The 18,109-nt window shown below is 38.4% G+C and overlaps 1 protein-coding gene across 3 annotated transcripts in view; it reads right to left on the bottom strand.

The window, feature by feature from the left end:
• Positions 1-1,274: 1,274 nt before the first annotated feature.
• The window catches only part of RAPGEF6 (Rap guanine nucleotide exchange factor 6), a 234,450-nt gene continuing 217,615 nt past the window's right edge, over positions 1,275-18,109 (bottom strand). For 2 of the 3 annotated variants that reach the window (XM_030926750.1, XM_010381559.2), the window contains 5 exons: positions 17,534-17,668; positions 11,382-11,610; positions 9,144-9,634; positions 6,267-6,581; positions 1,275-4,642 (listed from right to left, as the gene is read on the bottom strand). In XM_030926750.1, coding sequence (XP_030782610.1) covers positions 4,617-4,642; positions 6,267-6,581; positions 9,144-9,634; positions 11,382-11,610; positions 17,534-17,668 — 1,196 coding nt within the window. In that variant the 3' untranslated portion in view covers positions 1,275-4,616. Of the gene's footprint in view, positions 4,643-6,266; positions 6,582-9,143; positions 9,635-11,381; positions 11,611-13,787; positions 14,338-17,533; positions 17,669-18,109 lie in introns of those variants that run through there. The other variant, XM_010381558.2, reaches the window with a different exon arrangement.

Genomic DNA, 18,109 nt, shown 5'->3' with positions numbered 1-18,109 from the left:
ATATTTGGGGTGTGTGTGTGTGTGTGTGTATATATATATATATATAATTTTTTTTTTTCAGATAGCGTGTCGCTCGTTGCCCAGGCTGGAGTGCAATGGTGCGGTCTCAGCTCACTGCAACCTCCGCCTCCCGGGTTCAAGCAATTCTCCTACCTCAGCCTCCAAAGTAGCTGGGATTACATGACCCCGCCACCACGTTTTTTGTAATTTTTGTATTTTTAGTAGAGACAGGGTTTCACCATGTTGACCAGGCCGGTCCTGAACTCCTGACCTCCTGATCCGCCCACCTTGGCCTCCCAAAGTGCTGGGATAACAGGCGTGAGCCACCATGCCCGGTGGAGAAATATATTTTCTAAATAAAGAAATAAACTAGTGAGACTGTGGAGAGATGGTCAGGGGGACAGAATGGCCTGGGAAAACCTGGTGTGTGAAGAGGGGGTGAACTGGAAGAAGGTAGAAGTCTTAGCTATAATAGGAGTAAATTCTCTGGGTACCAAAGGAAAACTGTGAGGAGATTTTTAAAAAGGAGCTAAAGTAGAATTTCATTCTTCTTCGCCAGGGTCCTGGGATCTAATCCCACAAAAGAAGTGGCTGTATTTACATATATTGCCCAAAAGACGGGGCAATAGGCATGCTTTCGTAGAACTCAGCTAGCTGCCCATTTGGAATCTGTTCTTTTCCTTCGTCACTGAAAAGAATCCTCAATTTGTTAGGAACATCAATTGCTCAGATAAAATAGATAATTTCCAAGGCACCCTTGGAGCTACTAGTCATGCAACACAGGTCTAACTAATGGGATGTAAATACAAACATTCAAGTGGAGCTTCTGGAAACTACCGTTTTGTTCTCTTTGCATAGAAAGAGACACATATTTGCATCTTTTCCCCTAAGCCTATCCTTTTCACACCCCCCACTTCTGCCACCCTTGACAGCATCGTGGAGGAGTTACAGTATCAGCCCTGGACAGTTGGCCTGTAGACTTTTGCACTGTAAGAAGAAAAACAGACGACAATAATAACAAAAAGACAGGCCCCAATTGAGTTTATGCCACTGTTACTTGGTTTGCCATCAAACACCATTTTTTAAACCTAAACAATAGCTATGGTGTTTCACAGATTTGACATGACCAACAACAAATGGACCACTCCAATTTTTCTGGATACTTAAAAAATAAGGCCTTCACACCAACACAGGTCCTAGATTGGCACTCTTGAATGACTAAGTTTGTAATTATTTCAGAGGTTCCATACATTTATAATCAAGTACAGAGAAGATTAATGTAGATTCTTTATTGATTCCACCAATGTATTAGTAGTATCTGATAATAATAAATGGTATTTTTACATTCTCTTAACCAAAAATATAACAAATATTTACACTCAGTAAAAATACAAAAAGCATACAGAGGCACTGTCTTTCTAAAAGACATAAGTTTAAGAGGTATCAAAAAATAGGAGACAAACATTGCTTGTTACAGGATACCTTACAATCAATGAATTGTGCAGCAGAATTGCTACCTGATTATTACAGATGTGCAGTTTGTTTTTGTCTTTTGCTGATTAGCTTACATGTCTCAATTTTAAAAGATCAAGTTCAATTGCATTCTGTATATCAAAAATAAAGAAGTATTAAAAATGCACAACAAAAGCCAAAGATGAACCAGGATTTAAGTTTAAATTTGAACATGCACTGTGACACTTTTCTGAAGATTTATGCCGTTTTTCTAGCCTTTAAGGTAATGCTGAAGGCATACATATACTTTAACATTACCTTTTGTAGAAACTTAAAATTGAATCAAAATAATCATTGTTTTAAGGAAGCTTCTTCTCCTTCTCCCTTTTTTGTAGAGGAAAGAGCACTTGATAAAAATTAGATTTGTTCTTAAAAACACCCATGATTACCATCACATTTTCAGCCTGGGAGAGATTCTCAAGGAGGTGATGTAGATCGCAATGATGTGAGTTATCACCCTCAAGAAAATTCACCAAAGGCTTTTTCTCCCCAAAGATCATATTGAAAGTAATCATTTGGAGTAAATGAGAATTATTAACTTTAATAAGCTTTTATGGAATCATGTACTGGATTTACTAATTCTCAAAATCTTTCACTATAAAGGTATTTTGTTGAAACTTACTATTTGGCAAAAGTTTGCACTGAGGGTTAACTGCTTCAACAGTCTTGGCAGATTGAGAGTTGTAGTGGGAAGAGAGGGCACTAGTCTCTTCATTAAAATTATAAATTAATAAAACAAAAACAATGGAGATCTGGAATTGGAGTAAACGCAGGTTAAGGCTTCTCTTGTTCTAGTCATATGACAAACTAAGAGAAGGCAGGAATGTACTCTTAGTTAAAATAGAAAAATCAAAACCTCATGATTTTTTAAGGGATACATACATAACAAACTACAAAGCATTTGGCTTTGGCTCCTGATCAATGTGATCAGCTGATCTGAACACTCACAGTTAAAGCTAGATAGATAAAACAAAGGCAGCTGTAAGGTACAAGTCCAAAACCATAGGCCTCAACACTCTGTGCAAGATATTTACACCATTAAGGACAAAGACAGGTAAGGCTTCCATTTGGTTTGAAAGACCTGATAAATAAAGACATTATGAAAACACACATTTTTCTGGAGAAATGAATATAAAATGATGAGAGTAGACATCTGAATTGATAAAAAAGTGGGTATAGCAAAAAATATATTTCACATTGTTTAGCTGTGGCCATGAAAACTGATTACGTAAATCAGTAAGGAAATCAGTGAAGGAAAAAAAGTATAATCAGAGGACCACTGTTTATAGGCCAAATCACTGAAGTGTAACTTTCAAACTAGGATTTTTGGTTCAGGTTATTTCCCATTTCAAAGGACCAAGAAAGCTATGGAACCACCAAGCCTCATTTTATCATAGCTGGGATTAACTTCTAAGGCTTCAGTTTCAGATTAACGTTTTTTTACCACAGGAATTTTTCAGACATGCTATTATTCCTAAAATAAAGAGACAATCATTTTGATGGGAAAGATGAACTACTACCATTTACCACTTAAAACTGATACATGATTTTAAAATGAAGGGGGATAGGCAGGAAGACAGAGAGCGAAGACAGCTAGGGAAAGACAACACATTTCTCTAAGGGAAGCCACAAACCAACTAAATCCTATGTGGGACACATACGGACAGCCATTCAGAAGTAAACCTATCTTGGCTCCAAGTTGATCTGGGTAGTGCATGTTAATGGCTTTGGCTTTTTTTTTTTTTTTTTTTTGGTAATTACAGAAGGTTATTAAAATTCCACTTGCTTTTACACTAAAAAAATTGAAAAACTTAATATATATAAAATATTATATTTGCAAAAATGTGAAAAATCTGCCTCATCCAGTAAACAGTCACTGAAATTTTAATTAAGAGTGCCATGCCCATGAGGCTGGAAAAGAATGCCCTCTCAAGGGCTAAAAACTGAGAACCAAGAGACAATCATTTCTATAACTCCAGCTCCTCTTTCTCCCACAAAATTTTACTGCAGGCAGCTGAGAGCTGCTGGGTATGTCAGGTCAGACACAATCTGGTGCTATGAGACGTGGGGGTGGCATGGTGCAGAACACTGCATAAAGTCAAATTCATCCTCATGATTACAACACCCATGATAAGAATTTCTTTAAAAAAAGTATTCCATACTTGAGTTATGAGAGATTTTAGTTTTGGATTTCTATAGACCAGGACTCTCTAGAACCCATTCTCTATTTGTGGGATCTATACTTTTAGTTACAATGCGATGCAGCGTAACTTTCACTTAAGAAAGAATTTGTATACATGTCATTTAACATCAAAATTTCATTCTTTGGAAATTAGGGTTCCCACCCTCCTCCCCAAACTACTCCCTCCCATTTCCCAAAGGACTGACAAGAAACCCTGTGGCAGCTTCATCTGGCTTTCCACACCATGACCAGCAGGTTCCTAACACCTCAACTGCAAAGGGCTTCCTATTTCTCTCAAACTGAGACCTACATTGCATTGGTGCTACAGATCAAGTCACATCTCTGTGTAGATCAAGCATATCACCTCTGTAAAGATGACTTCTGTTTGGTCAGATCAGAGACAATTTTATGACCTCAAACATGAACATCAGCTAACAAGAGCTCTCAAATACAAACAAAACCACAACAATGCAAATAATAAGTTATTTTTCAAATATACAAGAATATCCTTGGTATTGGCAGATACTTTCAATCTGTCCTTCAGCCCAAGCTATGGCTTGGAAATAATAATGCCACTATCTTTAAAATAGCTTATTAAAGAAAAATCTATAGCAATATACAGAAGGATCACTCTGAGTTTAAACTTTTTCTGTAACTGTGGTCCCAAGGCAGTTCTGGCGTGCAAAGTGGAGACTGGTATCCAGGCATAGCATCCATTGCTCAGGAAACTATTCATCTGCAGAAATTAAATGAAAGGAAGCATAACTCAAGTCTATTTCATTGCTCGGAGTAGAGGGAATAAAACCTCTGGACTGGTTTTGACAGCAATGAGCTGTTTGTTAGCAATGGCCTGCAGAATCATGAGGTGGTTCTGCCCATTCCTCCATAACTTTCAGTGGTTTTCAAATAGGTCATCCAAAGGCTAGACTGCTGAAACTTGTTCATTTTCTGAAAATAAAAAAAAATAATTAACTGGCAGATCAGCATATTAATGAGATCCTAACAATCTAGTTATCTATTTAGAAAATCAAAGTCAACAAAGAAATCCTCTCAAATATTGCATCGAGGACCAGATTTTATTAAAATAACACCTAGGATTTCTGATCACATTGAAGGTTGACAACAAACTGGAATTTCATAGTTATTAATCACTTTATTACTCTTGTTTAAAACCATAAATTTTCATTTATTTTCAATAAAACAATCATTTCTGAAACTATTGGCACACCTACAAATTCAGTCAAGACTTTTGCTAATAAAAGGAAGTAAATCAATAGAATCATTTCAGATAATTTGGCATTTGAAACACAGTTTCAAGTTTCCATGCATTAATGTAAAATACAATTCCATTAATGTTAACTGCTTTTTCTCAAAATTATCCCATTAGATTGAGCCACTGTTTTATCAAAGATAAGAATATTCCACTTGAGCCACAGGGTACTAGGCACACAGAAATAGGCAGCTCGCACATTTCATTTAAAAAATATACCATCAGTGCGGGGTACAGTGGCTCACACCTGTAACCCCAACTTTGTGGGAGACTGAGGCTGGCAGATTGCTTGAGTCCAGGAGTTCAAGACCAGCCTGGGCAACATGGTAAAATGCTGTCTCAAATATAAAAAAATTGGCCAGGTGTGGTGGTGTGTGCCTGTCGTCCCAGCTACTTGGGAGGCTGAGGAGGGAGAATTACCTGAGACCAGGAAGTTGAGGCTGCAGTGAGCCATGATCATGCACTCCAGCCTGAATGACACAGCAAGACCTTGTCTCAACAACCAACCAACCCACACCATTGGTTGGGTGTGGTGGCTCAGGCTCAGGCCTGTAATCCCAACACTTTGGGAGGCTAGGGTGGGAGGACTGCTTCAGGCCAGGAGTTCAAAACCAGCCTGGTAAACATAGTGAGACCCAGTCTCTACAAAGGAAAAATTTAACAATGAGCCAGGCATGGTGGTGTACACCTGTAGTCCCAGCGACTTGGGAGGCTGAGTTGGGGGGACTGCTTGAGCCCAGGAGTTTGAGGCTATAGTGAGTCATGATTGTGCCACTGCACTCTAAGCCTGGGCAACAGAGTGAGACCCTGTCTTGAAAAACAAAACATACCCAAAACACTCCCCCATACTATATCTAGGAACTTTATTTTTTTTGAGACGTAGTTTTGCTCTTGTTGCCCAGGCTGGAGTGCAATGGTGTGATCGTGGCTCACCACAAACTCCGCCTCCCAGGTTCAAGTGATTCTCTTGCCTCAGCCTCCCAAGTAGCTGGAATTACAGGCATGCACCATAATGCCTGGCTGATTTTGTATTTTTTTTTAGTAGAGACGGGGGTTCTCCATGTTGGACAGGCTGGTCATGAACTCCCGACCTCAGGTGATTCGCCCTCCTCAGCCTCCCAAAGTGCTGGGATTACAGGCCTGAGCCACTGCACTCTGCCTGTAGGAACATCTTACTTTTTAACAGAGATTTCTAAGGCATTTAAAGAAACAAGTACTAATTACCATAAAATACCAGAGTAAAGACCATTTAATGTGTTCAGCAATTCATTTAAGAGCCGTTAAGAGAGCTTGTCAACATACCATCCGCTTCGCTATCTGCATCAGTCACATCTGCTAGTTTAGGATGGAATGGCTGCAAATTATGTCTCTGAGGCTGAGTTACAATCTTCGATGGAACACAGGCCACGAAGTTGCTACTGAGAGAGGCTGGTGGCAGTCTAGAGAGGCTGTTATGCATCATCTTTGATCTCTGCACTGCCACACTATAATCTGGAGGTTTTAGGTGTGGGTGGGGTCCTTCCTTTAGGTCGGCTAAAGAAATCCCCAAATATCCTGGAGGAGTGGGCGGTGGCTCCCTGTACCTATCATCCTTCTTGGGTGAGGTGACACAGTACACTGGCATGAAAATAAGCAATGAAGATGTTAATAAAAAAAACCAACAAACTTATTACAATGACAAAATAGAACTTAAAAACAGACAAAATGAATAAACTTGAATGATGGCAGATTAAAAACATTTTTAAAAAGTTGAATAAACAAACCTCTTTTTAAAATACATAAACAACTATATTAAGTCCTGTAAACATTAAACAGAATGAGAGAGTTGAAGGAGATGACACTGATGACAAGCTTCCTTCTGCAATTCAGCCCCCATATCACAGAAGTACATGACAACTTCTGAAGTCACACCAGCCCTAAAGATGTCAGAAACATTTAAAAGTTCACCCTAAACATCTATTCTCTGTAAACTGGGAGAGCTTACATAGAAATGACATTTAGGCCATCTGTTTAAGGGCTGTTTCACCTTCTCCCTGAGGCATGAGCCACTGTTTTCTGGCACTCCTGTGCATATTAGTTCTCGGTCCCAGCATATAAACTTTAACTTTGTTGGCATGAAGGAACTAATTCCTTCAAGAACTTTACTTCTGGCCAGGTGTGGTGGCTCACACCTGTAATCCCAGCACTTTGGAGGCCAAAGTGGGTGGATTACCTGAGGTCAAAAGTTTGAGACCAGCCTGGCCAACATGGTGAAGCCCCATCTCCACTAAAAATACAAAAATTAGCTGGGTGTGAAGGCGGGTACATGTAATCCCAACAACTCGGGAGGCTGAGGCAGGAGAATTGCTGCACTTGGGAGGTGCAGGTTGCAGTGAGCCGATATCGCACCAGTGCACTCCAGCCTGGGTGACAGAGTGAGACTCTGTCTCAAAAAAAAAAAAAAAAAAAAACAACTTTACTTCTAACATCTGTGTTGTAATTGAGAATAAAAAAACAGAATTTTTGAAATTTCATCTTAAATTTCTCAGATTTTCAGCAGACATTAAAAACAATGATGACTTTAAATCCTTTTACTTAAATTTGTAAGTCCTGAGACTAAGGTAAAGCTTCAAAAATCATCACAAATAGGTTAAAGCGGAAGCTCCAAGAAATTAAGACTAGTTCATAAGACCAACAGGAAAAATGGCTCTGAATATCTTGATTTTGCAAGTGACTTTTAAAACACAAAAACTGTCTGTATACAAGCTGAATAAATTTTAAAAGACCATCAAATAATTCTAATATTAACTTTACCATTAGAGAATTTGGTTTGTCCATACTGAATTTTCTATAATTCTACCAGTAAAATTTGCATGTACTATCAAGGTCAGAAAGGCTTTCCATTCCCATTTGAGGATGGGATGGGTGAGGTGATAGAGGTGGAGAGGTTGCCAAGAGAATAACAAGAAAAAGCAGACAAGTGATTTGCTCACAGTCAATAAGAAATAAATGATTAAAAAATCTATATTCCTCAATGGATAAGAAAAAGATTTTTTGTATCTCCGTATACACATATGCTCATAAAGTGGTTACCCGAAAGGCTTCAATAAAAAATCTTGGGCCAGGCGCAGTGGCTCATGTTGGTAATCCCAGCACTTTGGGAGGCCGAGGCAGGCGGATCACTTGAGCTCAGGAGTTCGAGACCAGCCTGACCAACATGGTGAAACCCCATGTCTACTAAAAATACAAAAATTAGCTGTGCATGGTGGCGGGCACCTGTAATCCCAGCTACTTGGGAGGCTGAGACAGGAGAATTGCTTGAACCTGGGAGGCAGAGGTTGCAGTGAACTGAGGTCGTGTCACTGCACTCCAGCCTGGGCAATATAGCAAGACTCCGTCTCAAGAAAAAAAAAAAAAGTTGGAAAAAAATGAATGAGCTAAAAACCCAGCCTATAACGCAACTTGAAAAGTAACTATAAGATCAACATGTTTCACCTTCACATTTTTAGTAGTTAAATGTGACACTATGACTGTTCTATAAATTTAATAGTTGATTATGATATTAATTCAAAGTAGAGCCATTCCATATAAGTAGAAAAGCAGGAGTTTTATATCTATGTATTTATATAGTCCAGGAAAGAAATTTGTAAAAAGTATTTGATGGTTAAATACTAAAAATGTTTACTAAGAAAGCTTGGAATGGAATTCACAAACAGAAGTTGGCCTACTCATGATGTACACCAAAAGAGAATACTGAAAAATGTTCTGGACTTCCTTATCGCGTTTTCTCTCACTTACCTAAAATCAACAGCAGAATCAATGTTTCTACCACATATGCATAGCAATTGTGGTCCGAACAATTTATGAGGTGATAAAGAGAATAATCCCTTTATTTACCATTGCACACTAATGCGATGATATTCCTCAATAAAACCAAAAAGAACTTAAAAACGAAAGACAAACAAACTTGTCCCTCTAATTAAATACCTTCACATCAGACTTTTCATTTTAACGGGTTGAATAGCTGCTCCAAGGTCTCTGAGAAACCATGAATTTTTGGGAAATAATTTGTTTGTGAAGGAAAGAAAGGTTGTTAGAGAATGAATTTTTGCAATGATAAAATCCAGGGCCAAGATATCCCAATGCCATTTTTTGACTACTTAATCTCTAAATGCCACAGACAACAAAAACACAACTTACCAATCAAGCCCTTTTCTGTACTTGAAGTGACAGTTTTATAAACTGGGTCAGTGGCATCCTTGGGGTCCAAGCCTTCAGATGACTCAGCTGGAGTGCTCTCCAATATTCTCCGTTTAACTGTCCCATAGTTTGGTTCATATGTGTCAGACAGAGAACTGGAGGAGGCCCAACTCTTTCTCTCTAGGCTTCCTTTGCACTGCCCACAAGTTCTAGAGCAGCTTTTAGGACAGGAATAGGGCTCACAGTCAGTGGGTTCAACTTCAGCAATGGGGTCATCCAAATGGGTATGTCTGTAAGAGTTCAAAAAATCCCAGCTTTTTGGGTTGGGAAGGCTTTGGAAGTTGTCATGGGAGCTGCTTGAACACGAAGTCCAACTTCCACGACCACTGTCAGCTGCTTCTATAATGACATGCTCATGAGAAATCTCTTCACTGCTCACAGACGATGAGACAGCTAAACACTTGATTAGAGATGGCTTCAAGAGTGTCCACCTAAAATTGGAGATAATGTACAATTAGAAGTAATTTACAGGCTTGCTAGAAAAACTATCTTCTGTTTCAAGTTATTACTGCCTACGAGAAACGATAGAGCATGTACCATAAGTGTTCACGCCAAAATAACATCATGAAGAAAACAATATTATCATTATTTATCACTAAATTCCTTATAAGTATTTAGTTAACACTCAGAAGACACAGTAAAGAAACTCAAATGCTTAGCAAAGTTTCCTTAGAATTTTTTTTTTTAATTTTAAAATGCTAGTTTTTTTTTTTTTTTTGAGACAGGTGTCACTCTGTTGCCCAGACTGGAGTGCAGTGGCTATTTATAGGCACGATCATGGTGCACTGTAGCCTTTAACTCCTGGGCTCAAGTGATCCTCCACCTCAGCCTCCCCAGCAGCTGGTATGGACCAGAGGTATGCCTGGAAAGTATTTTTCTTGAACTGATTTTAAATGAAAATGCAAAGATGAGATCTGAAATGAATAACATTAAGTATACATATTCATTCTTGGTCATCACAATATTAGACTACTGTCCATGCATACAGAATTAAGAGTTCCCAACTTGAAGAATCATGTTTTATTTTTCAATGTATCTCTGAGGTTAGCCCAGTACAGTGCCAAGTAAACAAGTAAACAGCAACTTCCCCAATTACCTATGAAATGAATCATTTATAGCAGGGGTCCCCAAACGACAGCTCATGGGCCAAATTTAGCCAACAGCCTGTTTTTGTATAGTCTGCAGCAAAACTTTTTAAAAGTTTAAAACAAAACCAAACCAGAAGAATTTGTGACAGATACTATATGTAGCCTGCAAAGGCGAAAATATTTTACTACCTGGCCCTTTACAAAGAGTTTGTAAACCCCTCATTTACAGTATAGGGCAGTGGGTAGCAAACTACAGCCCAGGGCCAAATCTGGTGGTCCCTTTGCTCATTTTTGCAAATAAAGTTTTAATGGGACACAGTCATGGCATTTGTTTATGTGTTGTCTATGGCTGTTCTGGTATAATAGCAGAGTAGTTGTGACAGAGGCCTTATGGCCTGAGAAGTCTAAAGTGTTTACTATGTAACTTTTATAGAAAACATTTGTTGACCTCTGGTGTAGAGATCATAGTTTAGAAACCTTTATAAATGTGGTAATACTTTATCTTAAATTTTTCATATTAAAGTAGACCAGATTTCACAATATTTATCAGTTAGAATAAATTTTCTCAAAGATTTCCATGTTCCTTGATTCTAAATAGAAATTTAGAGTTACTTTTTTTTTTTTTTTTTTTAATTAACCTTTGCTAGGTGATTATTCTTACTCCCCAAATTACACTTTCAGAGAAAAGGGATCAAGGGCTAGTCCTACTCTCCCAACCTGTCTACAGTGTGCACAGCACTGGAGGCACTTTCCAATACACAACCTTTTTGATTAACCTGTAACAGCCAGAATTTCAAAAATTATCTCCCCTATATAAATAGCAGATGCACTTTGAGTTCTGATTGGAAAGATACATAAAGATAAAAAGTTACTTGAATTTAGTAACACTTCAAAAATGAACACCCATACATCTTTCAAAATAGTGCTTATTTACATATTCAGAATACAGAATATGTGCTTGGCCCACATATTCTTTTATGGATAACTCTGCAATTACCCCATGGGAGGTCCAAGGTCAAGTTGGGGAGCACTGCTTGCAGTGGCCACTTGGCTTGGGTTTTGTGTTATGAACACAGACAACGATGCTTACCCAGGGCCATGTTGACTATGATCTCCTATCCCTGAGGGGGGCTCTGTCTTTTCCAATGCCCCAGTGGATTCGGGGACTGCCAGGGCCTGAGAGGAACACCGTTCATCCTGTAGAGCTGCAGACATGGAGTCAATAGAACAATTGCTCACGATGCTGGACCGTGAAGAAATCTCACTATGGCTGGAGTCAGACAAGTTGTCAGATTTAGCTGATGGAATAGGTGTGTAACCTGAACAAGAAAAGAGCATTGATCAAACTACAAAAAAAGGGAACATAGGGTGGGGGTAGTAGGGGAAAGGATGAAAAAAAAACCCCACAAAAATAACAGAAGACAAAGTAGAAGCAATTTTAGTTTCCATCTACGTCGATACAATGGTGTCAATTATATCTCCACACATTCCCCTACATATTCCCCTACATATCCATTCACCTACCCATCCACACCAATACAACTACATTCAAGAAAAAGACAGTCAAAGTCCAGTGTTACTAAGAAAACTAGTTTAAAGGTATATCTGTCTCAGGCTCTCCCACAGCTATAATAATCATTTAATAAAATAAGAACATTACAAATATTTAAAAAGTACATGTCTTTAGGGTTTCTCAACTTCTTTTTAACCCAATGCTCCTTCCTTTGATTAATATGAATATTTCATGACCTGATCTGAATCCAAAATACCATCTTGAAGTAAGGATAGGGGTGAGAGTCCAGGACTCAAGGGAAAGAATTACATTTTTGCTTTATCAAACTATATATACTTACCCCAGATATTCTGGATATCCCACCTAAGAAGTCTTGTCTTGAGTTGAGAGCCACCGTTTTAGATTATTTTTTATTTTTTAGACACAGGGTCCTGCTCTGTTGCCCAGGCTACAGTGCAGTGGCATGATCATAGTTCACTGCAGCTTTGAACTCCTGGGCTCAAGTGGTCCTCTTGCCTCAGCCCCAAGTAGCTGGGACTATAAGTCTGCACCACTACACCCAGTTATTTTTAAATTTTTTGCAGAAATGAGGTCTCATTATGTTCCCCAGGCTGGTCTTCAACTCCTGGCCTCAAGCGATCCTCCTGCCTCAGCCTCCCAAATTGCTGGAATTACAGGTGTGACCCACTGTGCCCAGCCTGTTTTAGTTTTTAAAATTGTTTTAGGTTTAAACTGAGTGTCAGACTTAGTTTCCTTTTTCTTCACCAACCTTGCAGAATATTAAACAGCTGAGTGGATACATTTTTAATAGTGTGTTATAGAAAAAAACAGCATCTACATGTTCTATGTTGTTCTGTGACTTATTGCACAGCAGACAACTAGAGAGATGTTCTTCTGGATTCTAGGGATGCATTGAGGTGAAGGACCCAAAAACAAATCTTCAACAGAATGGCTAATGTACATAATAATCTCTTTTGATAATTGGAAGAAACTAAACTTTTGTTTAGAAATAAAAGAAAAAGAAAATGCCCTAGTAATCCCAACGAGGGATGGGTCTCAAAGAAGTGAAAAATATCTTCTTGTTCACAGAGGAGAGTAGGGTTTAGTAGATATGTGGCCTTTGGACAATACCTAGAAATGTCATTAGGAAGACTCACAGGCTTTGGGTATGTTACTGGAATTCTCAGGGCCTCATCTTCATGCAGAAAGAGGATGACAACATCCTTAATTCCAAGGTCCTTCTCTGTTTATGGATCTTGGAGTTATTCACATATAACTCAAGTCATTTAAGGACTAATTTGTTGCACAGTAACCTTATTAAGTCATTTTGTTAACTATTTCAAAGAGAAAAAGGCCCAGAAAATGTGTGATTTATACTTGGCCTATGTGGCCCGGAACAGGGTAAGCCAAGACAAGCCAGTCTTCTGACTTCTATCAAACATCTCTGAACTTGGGATCATTGCTATTTGTCAATGTCCATGAGCTGATTAGTTAATTTTCAAAAGGACCAAGAAAGTGGATGTAATAAGTAAATTAAAAATAAATAAATACCTTCTTCCTCAAAAGAAACAGTCATTGCTCTACATAATCGTCTTGCTTCATTGTTTTAAAAATAATTTCATTCTTATGTCTGTTTGATCAGTATTTCTCAAATATAATAATACTAAGAACCACCTGGCAAGTCAATTAAAATAAACACTCTGGATCCCATTTCTGGCAATTCAGGTTTATGAAGTCTGGGGTGGGACACAGTAATTGCATTTTTTAACAAGTTTTCCAGATGATTCTGAAATTGCTATGTTAGACTAGTCCCTTCTCCCCCAAAGATATGTAAAAAGTAGAGGATAAAAAAGCCTCCTCTACATATTTCACTCACAGATTCAGCTAACAGTAGAAAATAAAGTCAACTACAGAAAACAAGAGTATAAACTTTACTAACTCAATACATTAGTAAAATAACATATGTACAAATGAGGCATTTTAAAGTGCTTATAAATAGTATTTTACTAAGTTATCTGCCTAAGTTTTGACAAATAGTTTAAGCCATGTACACATTAATAACTGAAAACAAACTTAACACTAAAATAAAATAAGGAACTTCATCAGAGTGTCTTCCTCCTTTTAGACTTGAATCGCGTATAGAAGCAGTTTAAAGTGTTACTGTTGCCTTGGCTATTTGAATTGAAGATGGCACTCCCTTTCTCATCTTTGATGTTGCTTCCAACATCCTTCACTTTCTCACAGCTTTCTGTAGCTTGATTGTGATCTGTGTCCTCTTTTTGGCTGTTGACTAGTCTCTCCCTTGAAAGCATTCTTTCCCTAAGTCTTCTAAACGGGGATGTCATTCTTTTTCTGGTTGTGTTCTCACAACTTGTCCTGTCTCTATTCTCCTCAGTGGCCTTCTCAGTACTGTCTGTTCTTTTGGCTGTGCTCCTGGTAATCTGAAGGATTTTCTTTTGCAAGTAAGCCCCACCTATTCCGGGGCAGCTCTGGCCACTGATCTTGCTGCTGTGATCAGATATGATACTGCCAACTGGAGGGAGAGATGCAAAAACCCTGACATGGTCAATCACAATTAGCCTTGTTTACATAATATTTCACTATTTAAAAATTCTAACATCTTGATAATATCTGAAAAATTGAAATCTAGCAACATATTTTTTAATGCATGGAAAAAATCTACTTATATATAACATATACACATCAGTTATCGCAAGACAGAATGCAGGAGAAAGATTACCTTTATCAGCACAAGCTGGTGACAAAAACAAAAACAAAAACAAAAAAACTGCTGAAAGGAAGCCAAGCTGGTAAAATCATAAGGAAAAATATCAGGTAACTAGAATTATTTCTGTAAAGTAACTATGTAGGTCTAGAATTGTAAGGTAGATTTTACTATGAAAAAGCTTAGTAAAAACCAAATAAGACATACAAATAGTACATACAATAGGTATATTTATAAAGCTCATTTTCTGATCCTGTTGTAGATCCAAGGTGGAGAGACTGCTTTTCTTAAACACTAGGGTAGATAATGTTTAAGGTCTTGACTTCTTTTTTAAAGTACTTGTTTAAACTATCCTCATGCAAAACATGAAGATAGGTTTATTTTCTTAATCATAAGAAAACAAAGAAGAGATCTCAAAGTTTAATAAGAACCAGGAACAGATCCTAATAATTTACTCTGAGCATAATGATAGTTTTGTTCAATCACAGATTACTGGCAAAAACCTGTCTACACAAATAGAAGGATCATACTTGGTTGGGGTTTTGACAGTACACATGCAAGAACAAGCTGAAACAGTTTTGAAGAGAAGAATTTCTTCAGGCTTCTAAGAATTCCAAACATTACTAAGAGAAGCTCACAAATCTACAAACATGGTGTTCAACTGTTGGCTACACAATGAAAGACAATGGAGAAAAGACTTCTCTATTCGAGTGTTGAGTGTAGATTTTATTGGGAATAAGAGCAATGGAGGAATTCCTGTTCCTAATACCTCTTGCCAGAAGTCACATTCAGGCATAAAATACCAAATCAGATCCTACTAGTTAGAATTATCCATAATGGGATGGACCTCTGAGCAGTCTCTAAAAGGGGTAAGGAGTGTAAAGATGTTCCTGAAAGAGCATTAGGAGCATATGGACACTGTTCATTTGGACCATCTGTCTGACTGGAGGCACTGCAGCTTATCCTACACCGCAAGATCTGGCAAGGGGTGCATTGGATAGGACCATACAGACAAGGAAAGTGATGACACAGGTCTGCGTGCCACACAAAATTATATATGAGCTACAACGGTATCAAAATCTGTGTTTTATAAGTACACCTACAATATACACTGTTTATATCTCCTGTTTCATTTTTATTAAGCTTCTTTAGTAAAATCTGAATGAAAAAAACCTAACCAGTCTCAGCTATGTGAGGATGAAAAAAGCAAGTAAGTAATGGAGCTATGGTGTCCTGAGGTGGCAGCAGAGAAAGAAAAGAGACATTCCAATTCACTAAACACTTACCACACATCAGGCTTTATAAATATTATTTCATTTAAACCATATAAGAGGCTCTTAAAATAGATGAAATAAATGGTCTTTTTCTTTTTTTTTTTTTTTTTTTTGAGATGGAGTTTTGCTCCTGTCACCCAGGTTGGGCAACAATTCTACATCCAGTTCTCTCTTGATTTCCATAGCTACCAAACTAGTTGGGATGCAATGGCATGATCTTGGCTCACTACAACCTCCGCCTCCTGGGTTCAAGTAATTCTCCTGCCTCGGCCTCCTGAGTAGCTGGGACTATAGGCGTGTGCCACTACATCTGGCTAAGTTTTTTGTATTTTTAATATAGGTGGGTTTCACCATCTTGGCCAGGCTAGTCTTGAACTCCTGACTTCAGGTGATCCACCTGCTTCGGCCTAGATGGTCTTTTTCCCATCTTAGACAGAAAACCTGACCGTATAAATAAATTACTTGTGGTAACACAGCTATAGTGCATGGTTCAAACTCAGGTCTGACATCACTGTACATAATTGCCACACAGGGGGCAAAAATAAGAAAGAGCTCTGCAGAGTGAGAATAAACTTAGAGCCTGGAAGCTGAAGCAAGCTCTAGAAGCTTCTCTCTCCTGTTAGAATTATTATAATAAGTCTGTCTTCCCTCTGACCATGTACCATCCTCTGGTGTGATTATTTAAATATGTAATTCTTTTACATCTGTGAAGAAGATGCCAGGACTAAATCCCCTTTCTCTCCAGGGTACACACAGAATGTGAAGGGTCAATATAAGAAATACACACTATATTTAGAATGCTACATGTGCAGCTAACATGAAATGGCAACTGCGTGCACACTGCCCAGGCTGGCCGCGAAAAGAAATGCTCCAGTCTGAATTATGAAAACATGTAAATGAACAAGAAGAATTTCAGTTTTTCACCTCATGAGATTCTGTGTAAGTAAAAAAACCACAAGAGTACAGGTTACTTTAAATCCCAATTTTAAAAAAGGTAATACTCTATTACTAAAAAAAGGAAAACCATCAACCTAAACATTTGTTTTCCTAAATCTTATAGTTGGTTAAAAACAATTTCTTTCTTTTTTTTGAGACGGGGTCTTGCTGTGTTGCCCAGGCTGGAGTACAATGGCACAATCACAGTTCACTGCAACCTCTGCCTCCCAGGCTCAAGCGATCCTCTCACCTCAGCCTCTCAGGTAGCTGGGACTACAGGCACATCACCATGCCCAATTTTTACATTGTTTGCAGAGATGGGGTCTCATCACGTTGCCCTGGCTGGTCTCCAACTCCTGGGCTCAAGTGATCCACCCGCCTCAGCTTCCCAAAATGCTGGTATTATAAGCATAAGCCACTGTGCCTGGCCTAAAAACAATCTCTTATAGAAACTTTTATTTGCAAACACTTCATAGAAATGTCCAAATATAGGAAACTGGAATGACGACACCAAGAATTTGCACCAAAACTACGGCTTCTGCCTTCATTCTTATCCACGCTTGCTGTCTGTTGAAGTTTAGGATCACACTTTGAATACTGGAGTCCTAGTTACATGACGCATAATACCCAAAAAGCATTCGAATAATGCAATACAAAACATCCAAGTTCAAAAAGCATTAGGAGTTATGCTTTTCTTAATGATTTACAATTACTGCTATAGATTGAAAAGCAAAGTATGTGCTATAAAGTATTGTTTAGTTTAACAAGAACTAGTTTGAAATGTCTTGTCTTACCTTTGTGAGGGGAACCTTGAGGAGAGGCAGGAGGACTAGAATGTAAAGATGACGCCACAGAAATAGTGTCTTCTGTATGCTTCTTACCACTTACTTCTTCAGTTGTTCCTAAAACTTTCTGAGGTAAACTTATATCTAAAAACAAAACCAAAGATGCAAATAAGCATCATTTCACAATTAAAATGTCCATAGTTGCCTAAATCACTATGTAACTAAAGCTATGATACACAATGGCTAGTGTAGTCGATTGAAATGTGTAAATGACAAACAGGGACTAAATGACTGGGTAATGGCACACAGAGATTCTCACCTCTAGGTTATCCATTCAAATTCAGCTGGTCAGCATGGACCAGATTATATTAGTTTGTCTGTGCTTTGTGGTATAAGGGAAATAAATTTAACAGTCTGAGTGCTGTGCCCCACCTCCCACAACTGACAACAGTGATTTGAAATCTTCAAAAAGAAGGTATGGATTCAAACTCTTCCCTCCCCTCTAGAGGTGGCCTCTCCAAGTCAGGGCGAGGCATGTGGCAGGGGCAGTGTGGGGATTTTGGCACTGTCACTACCTGTGGTGCA

This window comes from Rhinopithecus roxellana, chromosome 3 (genome assembly GCF_007565055.1).
Source record: "Rhinopithecus roxellana isolate Shanxi Qingling chromosome 3, ASM756505v1, whole genome shotgun sequence".
Taxonomy (NCBI): Eukaryota; Metazoa; Chordata; class Mammalia; order Primates; family Cercopithecidae; genus Rhinopithecus; species Rhinopithecus roxellana.
Note: the sequence above shows the minus strand (reverse complement) of the source record. Positions and strands in the feature narration are given on the sequence as shown.